At 38.4% G+C, this 12531-nt stretch overlaps 1 protein-coding gene across 1 annotated transcript in view; it reads left to right on the top strand.

Annotated features, from left to right (window-relative positions):
• The window catches only part of WDR43 (WD repeat domain 43), a 34745-nt gene extending 24203 nt beyond the window's left edge, over positions 1-10542 (top strand). The window contains exons 12-18 of the mRNA XM_048512276.1: positions 1104-1190; positions 3281-3312; positions 4019-4082; positions 6158-6271; positions 8126-8195; positions 9250-9299; positions 9394-10542. Of these exons, the coding sequence (XP_048368233.1) occupies positions 1104-1190; positions 3281-3312; positions 4019-4082; positions 6158-6271; positions 8126-8195; positions 9250-9299; positions 9394-9534 (558 nt within the window). The 3' untranslated portion in view covers positions 9535-10542. The remainder of the gene's footprint in view (positions 1-1103; positions 1191-3280; positions 3313-4018; positions 4083-6157; positions 6272-8125; positions 8196-9249; positions 9300-9393) is intronic.
• Positions 10543-12531: the final 1989 nt, after the last annotated feature.

Raw genomic sequence — 12531 nt, 5'->3', positions numbered from 1 at the left:
GTGGGTGTAAGACATCTCGTTTTTAAGATACCCTCTCTCTTGAGGCTTACCTGGCACCTGTTCTAGGGCCCACACCAGAATATTTCGTCTTAACTAGGCTTTTCACTGGGCTGGAGTTTTCAGGTTTTCTATCTGTGCTGTGGTCTGCTTCTAGCTTGTTCTGTGGACATTAGCATTCTGAGCTTTGTTTTATTCTGTTTTTATGTTTTAATATTGTTAGTTATATTTTTATGATTTTTTTCACATAAGTATCTTGAAAAAATTAAAACATCCAAGTTTAAAAAATAAGCCAGAGAATGTGGCTTTTTAAATATGAAGATTTCTGTAAATAACTTGGAAGGTGCTCGTTTAAACAGTCCATATAGACCAAGAACATTCCATTTATCTCAGTAGGACGTACTCACTAGTGAAAATCCATTAACCCCTCCTCCTCCCCAAATATTCAGTGTACAAGCTAAGCAGATTCCATCACAGCTCGCATTTCCACTGTCATTTTCTTATTGTATTATGAATATTCCCTTCCCATGTAAGCACAACTGCTTGGCCAGTTGCAATCTTATAAAAGTCTCAGATGAATGTGAAAAGTTATTGGACTGGTTTGCTGTATGTCTGAATTCAGTTTCTTGGAGATGGGTGTGAACAAGTCTGACAACTTGAAGGTGGACGTGTGGGGCTGTATGTGAATATATCTGGTACATAGCAGCTTGCTGAGAACTGACCCATATATAGTACTTCAGGAGAACTGCTCTTTTGAATTCATAACAAAGTGAGAAGCATGAACAGTTCAAAAGCAAATGTGAAGAATGGTCGTTAAATTTCTTCACAGAAATGTAGTTACAAAACCTATATACTTCTCACAGTGCTATGCTGTGAGTGTGAGTGTGATACTTAATGAGTTTCAGCAGTTAATAGAGATGTAAACTCAATAGTGGTCAGCTGAAGTAGAACACTACACAAATATTGAACATAAAAGCATAAAACTATTTTAAATACCCAGTATGTTATAGTGATTCTCTATATTTTCCCTGAATATACCATGCATTTGGAGGATCAGGCTTATCTGCGAAGTTTCTTTGCTGATTGATTTTCTCCTTTTTCAACAGAAAGTGCTTCAAGTCAAGAAAGAAGCGGTAATAAAGAAAACTGTAGCCAGAATACCTGTACATGCTGTCATTCCATTGCTGCATGAAGTAAGATCTCAAGTAGCTACTATAACACCAAAATCCAGATACAGACTACAGTATTAATGGGAACTGTGTTTCTCTGAAGTAGTTTAAATGAGAAATAGGTAGCTTGTTGCTCTCATGGCATTTTTTATGGTAAGGTGAAGGTAAACTTTAAGAGCAGTGTTGTGAGTTTTCTAGGCTGTGTGGCCGTGGTCTGGTAGTTTTAGTTCCTAACATTTGGCCTGCATCTATGACTGGTATCTTTATAGGCATGTCTCAGTAAGATGTGTTTCTTTCCATGAAAGCCTTCAACAATATATTTAAGAGGGATGATTAATGAAATATGAGTGTGTTCATTGTGTACCACATGGCAGCTGTGTTGTCATGAGAAAACTGATGTGACACCAGGATTTTGTTTTTATACTGTGGGGATCAAAATATCTAATTCTCAACATGGCTCCATCTGTGGATACTTAAATCTGGAGACTGGAGCCATGAACAAGCAAGGCATGCCTGTCTGAACTTCGGAAAAGCCTGGTTTGCAAAATAAAATACATTAGAAGGTTAAAATTGTCAGCTACTATACAGCAGTGCTACTCAGAGTAGACTAGCTCAGCTCTGTAGTCATGGAGTACAGACCACAGTCAGCTTATGCTGGAACAAGAAGTACACCATACACAGTACTCATTCTATAGGAAGGTTTATCAGTCAGTATAGGAGGATATATACAGAGGACTTATTTACAAAGCATAGAATGAACAGACAAAGTGCTATGCCAGAACCCAGTTTTCTCACAGGGTTGTTGGATTGTACGATGTAACTACCTTTATATTTTTGTTACCCAATCACTGTAAAGGCCATCTGTTACTTGCTAGAACTGGTCTTGTCAGTGATTAGCCAGCTCTCTGATGATCTAAGCTGCTGAGTCAGCATCCTTCTGCCCAGGAGATGATCTGTGTTTACTTCACATATCCTGACACCCCTTCTCAGATACCGGGCAGATGGATTTATATACATAAACGTCATGTTAACATTCAGATTCACAATACCTAACAGAGGTAACATTTTGTCAAACTTCTGGTACAGCTTTTGTTAACATATCAGCCAAGTTATGTTCACTTTCTACATATGTCAGTATAATGACTTTGTTTTGTATCAATTGTTTAACATTTTGGTATATCACACCTATATACTTAATCCTATTTTTCAGATTTTCTGATTCAGCCAATGTGATACAGGTTTAGGAGTCACCTTACACTACTATTGGTTCTATACACATAACTCCTAGATCAGTCACTAACTGTTTTGTCCACTGTAGTTCTGAACATGTTTCAGATAAGGCGTAATATTCTGCCTCTGATGTGGACAAGGCCATAGAGGTTTGCTTTCTAGATCTCCACGCAATCAGGGATTTGCATATTTAACCACAAATCCCATACAGGACTTACGATCTGCATCGTTTGCAAAGGAGCTATCTGCTGCTGCAGTCAGTACTTTAGTTTTATCAGGTGCAATCATGAGGGCAGACCATCTGTCAGGAGTGCTTTGATTATGTGTTCCTGCATTGCAGGGAGTTGGACTTGATGGCCCTTGTGGTCTCTTCCAACTCTATGACCCCTTCCACACACGCAAAATGCGTTTTCAAACCACTTTCACAACTGTTTGCAAGTGGATTTTGCTATTCCGCACAGCTTCAAAGAGCACTGAAAACAGTTTGAAAGTGCATTATTCTGCATGTGCGGAATGAGCCTATGATTCTAACTGTAACTGAATATGGGGGTAGATAAAAGGTAGCTTGGTGGCTAGGCGGGTAGAGAGCAGGTGAATAGGGAGCAGGAAAGAGACCAGAATGGAAATGATGTGGGGAGTGGGGTATAGGGGCAGATGAGATTCCCCCCCACAAGTCTTTGAAGGTTTTCTGCTTGCAGTTTTCTGTTAGACACTGGTAAAAACAACAGAGAACCAGCAGAACCCTAGTTCACAAAAATGTGTTTTGAAACAAGGTTTTGAATGCATAAGAATTTAGGTATGTGAGTGTTGCTGGGAAAAAAATTGTCTGTATTGGTCTGATAATTGGTCTCATGCTCTCTATTTATTTCCTCTTTCTCTCACAGCTCACAAAAAGATTGCAAGGTCACCCATACAGGTAAGCAAAAATATTCTGAACCTGAAACAGTTCGCGTTTTTAAAAAAAGACTTATTATGTTGCTATACACTGTAATAAACAGAGTTGCTCTGATCCAGCTTTAGATACCTTTAGAAGTGTTATTTATTTAAGGTATGACTAGTTCTGGGATGTGAAGATGGTGATGATGATAATGCATAGTATAATAGAACATGTATGAAGAAAATCCACATGGAATGGGGTTTGGATAAGGAGGGAAATTGGCTGAGACTAAGTGAAAAAGCTGGTTGGATCCAACCCCATGAACACTGTCTTGTTACCTGTAGTATTATCCGATGTTGTAGGCGGGGGGGTGGGGGGATGTGGCTGAGTGCCGGTCTTCAGGTACACCAGTGTCTGTTTTTAATGTAAATTCCTCCCAACTTTAAGTGAAGAACTTTGCTGTGATTTGGATCTCTGCTGTTTGCAAAAAGGAAACAATACTGGGCTAGATGAACCAGTGATCACTGTTTATGAAGCAGCTTTTGAAAACTAGTTCTGTCAGTCTTTTCCCTGATTTGAATATCACTGATATAAAAAATGTCAGGTCACAAATGGTGACTAAGTGAAGACCACTGGTTTATGATGGTTATTTCATTTATACACCTTTATAGAGCTTGGGGTTTATCATCTTTACGTATAAAGTGTTTTTTATAACCCTGTGTTTCCTTTTATTGCATTTTTCCAGTGCCTCACAAATGGTTCGGTGGCTGAAATCTGTTTTAACTACGCATGCATCTTACCTTTCAACAGTAAGTACATCGATCGCTGATAATCAGATCTGTTAAAAGGTTTAGTTGATCCTTGTTTGCCAGTTGGGTGTCTTTTGATATACTCTACCCATAGCTAATGTGTACTGGTTCTCTGTATGACCTGCAGAGTGAATCTTTCCTTTCCAACCATTTGATGCTTTTGCTTTTAATGGCTGAATATTTGATAAACGGTTTTTTTTTTTTTTGGCTTCAAGTGTTCATATTCAGTATATCTAACTACTTGCTAGGTCTGGAGATAAAAATGTATGCAGTAGTGTGGTGCCATTTTTTGCATAACCAGTTGTCACATAACTTGAGAAGGTTTCCCAAGGCCAACTTCATGTCATTACATAGTCAGTAATAACATGGCATATCCCTTTTGAATTTTGATTACAAATTTTTTTACCATGATATTAGCAGATACATTAAAAGAGGTTCTATCCCGTATTATAGTTTTTTTTCAGAGAGAGAATAAACCATTTTGGATTTTTGGTGAAGAAGATTTGATTGACTTAATCATTATTAAAAAGAAAGATCACGTAATAAACACATATACAATGTATGCTTAGATATTGAATTAGAGGAGAAAAATATCAAGGACTATATGGTCAATTGGGCAAAAGATGGGGTCATGTGATCCTCTTAGAAAGCTGGGAAAAACTTTGGCACTCGGAGTTAAAATTTACATCTAGCAATTATATAAAGGAAATTTTTTATAAACTTTGGTTTAAGTGGTATCTTACATCCTTACAATTATCTAAATTTTCACATAAGCCTGCCAGATTTTGGAAATGTGGGAAAGATAAAGGCTCTTTTATTCATCAATGGTGGACATGCGAGGAAGCTAAAAAAATCGCTAACAATTCATAGAGAAATTCAGAAAAATTTGAAACAATCTATGAAATGTACCCTTGACATTTTTTTGTGGGGGATGTGTGATGTTCATTAATGGAAAGAATAAAAAAGAATTATTTCAATATTTGGCAAAAGCGGCCAGATTGGTTCTAACTAAAAACTGGAAAACAACAAAAATACCTTCTATGCAGGATTGGCAAATGAAGGTGTTAGAACTAATCAAGATAGCAAAACTAGCGGGCTATAAAGAATTGGAAAATAATTCAAACTTTAGAGTTCAATGGGAACAATGGTCTGTTTACTTGGACGAGAAATACAATATGAAAAATAATGTATTTGAAAACTTATAAGATGTCTCTTGGTTCACAAAGCGTGTGCTCACGGAAGTTGAAGCTTGACTTAATTGTAATATTGACTATTATATTGGATATAGATTTGTATTAATGTCTTTCTTCCTGGTTTTTTTTGGACACAATGTATTATATCACATTTAAAAGCAAAATAAAACTTAAAAGAAAAAGTAATAATGTGACAAGACGAGGGAGGAAGAGCAGGGAGGAGGATGTAGGATGCCATTTTGTAGAGCCTGAACTCCATTCATCAAATTGCCATGTGTGGCAATGAACTGGGATTAAGGGTTTGGATCACAAGCCATGTAAGCTTTAACTCAGACATCTTACTTTCAGAAGCTAAGAATGTAATCTGTTCTGATGGGGTTGGTTTACAGTAGCACATATTTTAAAAGGAGGATCATGAGGGGAAAAAGCTTCAGCAAACAAGAGTAGCACCACTTATATGTTATTGGATGTTACAAAGTGGTAAACTGAAAAGGACAGTGCGGAAAGTTCTGTGCTGAAAAGAGATTTTGTGCATGCAGTAACAATGTGCTAAGTCTGAAAAAATTTCCTGCACTTATTTACTTAATTCATATCCCGCTTTTCTCCCCAACGGAGAACCAAACACAGCTTATAATGTTTTCTCTTCCTTCTGTTATCCCCCATAGCAGCAACTCTGTGATGTAGATTAGTCCGAGAGTGTCTCGCTGGCCTGAGATCACCTCGCGACTTCCCATGGCAGCAATGGGGATTCAGACCTGGGTCTTTCAGATCCTAGTTGGATACTCTGACCTCTAAATCACACTGGCTCTTGCTAAGAGACAAAGCAAATAATGTGATGTGACAATGTTTTTTTTCTTTTCTTTTCTACATTTTCCCCTCTAGTTGCCTGATCTGGTCCCCCAGCTGGGAATGCTGTATCAGTTAATGGAGAGCAGAGTGAAGACTTTGCAGAAGCTCTCTCGCTTACATGGAAAACTCTATCTTATTATCACTCAGGTGTGTTGAAGCTGGTACTGTATTAAGTGCATTAAACAATAGGAAGGATACAATTAGTGGTCTGTGTTCACAGTGAGACACACTATCAAAGTTGGAAATTTCAGTTGTTTGTCAGGTGTGACAGAATTAAGCGTGTGAGTAATAAAGGCCAAATAAAACAAAGAAACAAAACTGCCTTTATCAAATGGGTTTTCCAGAAGAGTCAAACTTGAGGCAATTGCTGTTTTTAAAATTGTTATTTCTGAGGTTTTCCAGCTTTGCTTCAGAATATGAAAATACGGTTTCAGTTGTCAAGCATATTACTCTTGATTGAACATAGCTTCCCGTTCGTAAAGAAGCAATTACAATCTGCCACAGTCTTCGTACAATCTTAGTAATTTAGTATTTATCCTCAAATGCTTCTGTGTAATACGTTGTAAACTGGCACTTTTGTTCATGTGTGACTATGTGTAAGTTTAAGCATCAAGCAATTTTGTTTTCCTTCATAGTATTACTTTTTTTTGAGCATAAGTATTATGTCCTCTCTAGGGAACAAATCTTTGGTTCTAATAGCATCATGCAAGTGCATGCTGCTTCTGAAATAGGCCTATGGTACATGAAAGATGAGCCATTATCAGTTTTATTGCGACACCAATTTGGATCCCAACAAAAGTAGCCCTTTCCACCAATTCCCCTTTTTTTGCAGTTCCCCTCCAAAGTGGTAGTGAAGTAGTAAAAACATCTGTGCATTTATGGTTATTTTGGACCAACAGTTACTCAGAACGATAAGTGTATGGTTTTAATTTCTCCTGAGAGGAGTCCATGATATTCTTCAGGGACCCTTGTTCTCCATAAACAACATTTCAGGGACATCAGTAGACTGTGGTGGGTAGCAGATGGTAGGAGAGCTCTTCTGAGCTGATGGAAGATGTAGACTGGATCAGATACGGACATTTTCATGGACCAGACCCCATTTCCTCAGAGGCGCAAAGTGGCAGTCTTATGCAAGTACACAGAGAAAAAACTTTTAAACCATAGGACTTTTTGCACTTATACCTGCTGAATTTAACAACACTTCTCTGTACTTGTATGGTTTCAGCTATGGTAGGATGGAGCCTGTATATTGTGTAGTGTGTATGTGTAAACTCAAACAAAAGTTTCCTATCTGAGAATAATGCTTCACAATGAAGTAAGCTTTGGGCGACAAAAGCCGATGCCATGTTACATTTTCAGTCTGTTAAGATGCCTTAGGACAGTGATTCTCAACCTTCCTAATGCCGTGATGCTTTAATACAGTTCCTTATGTTGTGGTGACCCCCAACCCTAACATTTATCCATTTTACAGATTGAGAACACTGATGCAGAGAGTCCTAGGTGACCCCTGTGAAAGGATTGTTCGACCCCCAAAGGGGTCGCGACCCACAGGTTGAGAACCACTGCCTTAGGATTTCTTTTTTCTAGCCACCTACTAGTATTACTGCTCTGCTGTAATTTGTTTCTGAAAGGTTTCTTTGATGTCAGTGTGTGATATATCTAGATTGTATAATATAATTGTAGGGCAAACCTCACACACTTTGAATTGCAGCTTCTATTTTCAAAACACTTCCCTTTTCAAAAGGACAGATTTGGTTGTTATTATATTGTGAAAGCTTATCTTTATCCTGCTGTTTTCTTTCGTACTCCTTGCTAGACAGAAAAATTAACACACAGGTTAGGGTGCTTTCTAATATGATAGCTCATATGCGGCTCTGAAATGCAATTATGATTAAAATTTGTACTTGCTATGAAGAAATGAGTGCCCGGCTTATTTGATAGAGTTGCCTAGTTCGAAAATATTGTTATAACCCATGCTGATGACCACAAATCGCTTTACAGGTTGCTGCATTAGAACAGGCTCAGGACAAAACTGATGTTAACCAGACAGCAAAGCTGGTGTATGAAGAAGGTAAGGAAATAAATTCCTTGGAGCTGTTTTGGGAATAATTGAGAAGCTTAGTGTATGCTCTGTTTTGTTCCTGACCCTCTGTTTCGGATGGAGAGTTGTACATGTGACGCTTCAGTCTTCTTTTCACTAGTGAAAACACACAGAGGGATGAGATGTTGGAATTCTGAGGCGGGTTATATTTTTTAATGCTCCTCATGTTAAACTCCCCCCCCCCCCCCAAAAAAAAGCATGGGGTGGCGGGGAGCAGTTCTGGCCTAGCCCGTTGAATGTTGTTGTAGTTTCCCACTTACTGGGAATTACTAATGCGGGAGAATTTTGAAAGTGTAATCCTTCAACTACTCTCTGAAGTTGCACACTTCATTCTGCAGTCTCATCTTTCTGGCACCTTATCTGTTGCATGTGTAGCATGTCTAATTGTTTGGGGAGAGGAGTTCCAAAGTGTTGGGTCCAAGCCAAATATTTGAATGGGTTTCTTGTTACATTTATTTTATACTATCAAACCCTTAATTAAATAATAAGCCCTTGGAGTCCAACTTTAGTGTTACAGTATCCTCCACCAGAGGATTTCCACAGATTGTTGCCAGTTCTCACCTTCTTTTGCAGAACTCCAGCTCCTTTTTTACACTGTTCTGGGGGTCCCCTATCCCCCCAGCAGTGGCACTTTGAGGAACATGGGGGGGGGGAGGTGAGTGGGGAGGTGGAGACGTTGCACTCAGTGGACAGAAATCACTTCTATGCATGGAAATTACCTGTTGAACCAAGCTTTGACTGGTTTACAAGGTTTGATTAAGAGGATTGGGAGCAGACAGCCTTATATGAAATAGCACGGGACTTTGCTTTCATGCTACGTATTGCAATTGGCATGATAGGTCTTTTACTAAACGTTTCGGTGATTAGTGTTACAATTTGACCTCTGATTCTGCCAGCTGAAGTACTTCAGGTTACCTTGAAATCTTTAGCAGTAGTTTAAGTAGCACAGTCCATTAATGTCGAGCCCTTTTGGCAACTATTCATAGAAGTATTTTAATCAAACACTTGCATTCTCTACTGACAGAATCAGAAGAAGGTTCGGATGATGAGATAGCTGCCGAAAAGGATTCCGATGTAAGTAAAAGTCCATTTCTCTTTCCTTCCATTTGTCATTCAATCCCTTGGAATCAGATGCTTGAAAAGTGTACTGATCACATGTTCCTTGCAGGAGAACTGGGATGAAGATGATGAGAGAGAAGATGATGAGGAGAAAAAGGAAGAATCAGACAGTGAGCAAGAAATGGCTGTAGAAAAAGAAATTAATGGAGAATCAGATTTGGACCCAGAAAATGAAAGTGAAGAAGAATAACAACATGTACTTTTAAAAGAAACCAAACCTATCAGAAAGAGCTGGCTGCCAGAACTTTAAATGGATTGCCATGCTGAAAATAGTTTGCATCACACAAGGACTTGGTGCTTGGTTGACAGATGTGAGAGAGCATATTGGGACACTCTTCCAAGCCCAGAATGTTTAACCATGCCAGCCTTCATTGCTCCTCCCCAAATTTTGTGGGATCACAGTGAAACACTTCTACATAGTAAGCAAATTATCCCCGTTACTTGGACATTTCATTTTACATCTTGGATAAAATATCTTACCAAGGCCCATTGGATGGTAACCTTATTGCAGCTCCTGTTTTGTTAGTTTCTAATTCCAAAGGATCAAAGACCACTCTTATCTTAAACGCCTTTAGTTAGTACTTGCCAGTTGGATTCTTTCTACCTTTTTTGGGAAGAAAAATATTTTTGTAAGATATAAGGCTGTTGAATTTACTGATAGTTTGCCACCCTGCCCATTTCTATACCTCTGTAGCAGAAGTGTTCATACCTTGGCAGTGATGTGATGCCATCCAGGTTGAAAGTAACATTTACTTTTAAAAACCAGACTGACTTTTTTATATACGTGTGTGTGTAAATTGGTCATTTCCCTCCTATTTCTTTAAAAAAAACCCTGCTGGACTCATGGTGGTTCCTTACTTTTGTTTTAACTGAGCTTATATGTAAATTTAGCGCTGACCCAGAGAGTGTTCATCTTTGTAAGGGTAAGGATTTAAAATCAAAATAATGAAAAGCAGGACAGATGCTTGTGAATATGTAACACAAAGCCTATACATTTATTATGAATTTTTAATCTGAGGGGCAGAAATGAGGTTGTTCTTTGTTCAGTTAAGCTGAATCACTATAAACAATTTTTAAGAACAAGGTTACATAACAGTCTTGAGCCATTCTCCAATATAATATACAGTTATATTTGTCTATAACTGGAGCTGTTGCAAATACTGCTCTTTGTAAAGTCAATAAATATTCTTCTCCTTTATGAAGTGCTGCTCCTATTGTGTGTGGGTGAATGTGTGTACATAGCATTTTGTACAGATGATGGGTCAACTATTTGCATTGCTGGAGAGCAGAACAAAGAGCTGAACAGTTACCACCTTTGAAGAAGATGCTGGCACCTGCTCAGGGTTGCCAAGTCATATCTGTATTGGTTGTGGTGGGTTTTCCAGGCTGTGTGACCACGGTCTGATGGATCTTGTTCCTAATGTTTTGCCAGCCACAGATGCAGGCGAAACGTTAGGAACAAGATCTACCAGACCACAACTACACAGCCCAGAACCAATTGAATTCAGCCATGAAAGCCTTCGACAATACATCATATCTGTATCGTTTTTGAGTGCCCTGAGGCTTAGTCATGCCTGTCGTTATTGCAAATTGAACTTGGATTACTTCCTATTTGCCCTCAGTATTTTCAAGCACATTTTTGTGCATTTTAGTTATAAATGGGGGAAGCCAAAGCAGTGAGAAATGTGAGGAATGCATTTGGATTGTTCTTTAAGCCCTCAGTAAAACTAGAAGAGATCCATCCTCCCAGCATGTTGGAGTGGTTAAAAAGTTGGTCCCAAGTTCTAATTTCCACTCTACCATGGGCATACATTTGAATCCCCCCACTCACTCTGGTCATCCTTGCCCGCCTTGCTCGGAGGTACCTACCATCTGAGGCTAGTCAGATGGCTGCCCAAGAAAGGGCCTTCTCCACTGTGGCATGAAACTTTGGAACTCTCTTCTCTGTCTCCCTCTATTTGTATCTTTCATCAGCAGTTGAAGACTTTTTTGTTTTGTTCTGCATACCCCCAATCATGCTTATTGGTCTTCCTTCTAGTGTTGTTCGTTAAGGTATTTTTAATTTTATATATCTATTAACTGTATTTTAATAGTTTAAAAGCTTTTATGTTTTTATGCTCACCACCTTATGAACCTTGATTCAGTGGAAAGGTGGCATAAAAATGTTTTAAATTAATGGAAGCTATTTTACTGATATTGCATGTGTAGCCGTTAAGTTTCATAATTAGAGCTTGACCATGTAACATCACAGATACGGCTCCCATCAGATCTGATGGTGGATGCAAACTGGTAAAAGGCAACTGGGAAGGAGGTGTCTGGCTTAGCAAAGTAGCCACATGTTTGTTACTCAGATGACCAAATATTCTAGAATGTGTATTGTGTATTCATGTACTTGTACATACAATTTATAATGGCTGATTGACGTTCAACTTGACTGCATTTGCGTGATCTAATTCATGTTCATATGACCTAATTCTGCTATAAGTTGTAATAGCAAATGGGAAAACTGTCAAATGTGAAAGAAACTTAACAGTTTATATCTGAGCTACTGCACCATATATCACAGGATTTACAAAGGCATAAACAGTTACTCAGTTGCCTGAGAAACTCAATACAACCTTTTATTTTAAATACTTTAAGAGAGAAGCATCTTCCATATGGCTGATTTGATCCTCCTGCCATTACAATATGCTATAAAAGGTGTTTTTAAAATGAAATTATTAATCTTTCAGCCATGTCATTCATAATTTGGATTTTTTTCTGTTGTGTGAAATATTCAACACGAACCTGACAGAAGGCTTTGGGATATAGTTTACCCAGAAGTTCTTGCTAAACCAGAATTTAGTGGGCAAGCTTATGATACTTTAGCTATAAATAACACAACATGGCCATAAGGTGTCAGAGTTGTGCTACAGACAGAATTCCCACGGATTTGAAGTATGAATCTGTGGTTCCACCTTGGATTAATTTCTTAAAGAGATCTGCAATTCTGTGGGAAAAGCCAGCAGAATGTGCTGTCACTCAGTTCAACAAGTTAAGCCTGACATAATCATGAGTATCCAGGTCCTAAGAGTTGTTCTTTATTAAAGGCTGGGATGGTTTACCAGCAAAACATTTCAAAAGAAAGTGTACTGATTTCAGCTTTGCCTGAAAATCTCCAGATAGTCATAATACCATTAAATCCAGG

The sequence above is a fragment of the Sphaerodactylus townsendi genome, linkage group LG01 (assembly GCF_021028975.2).
Source record: "Sphaerodactylus townsendi isolate TG3544 linkage group LG01, MPM_Stown_v2.3, whole genome shotgun sequence".
NCBI classification, from domain to species: domain Eukaryota; kingdom Metazoa; phylum Chordata; class Lepidosauria; order Squamata; family Sphaerodactylidae; genus Sphaerodactylus; species Sphaerodactylus townsendi.
The sequence above is the reverse complement of the archived record's forward strand: the minus strand, read 5'-3'. Positions and strand labels throughout refer to the sequence as shown.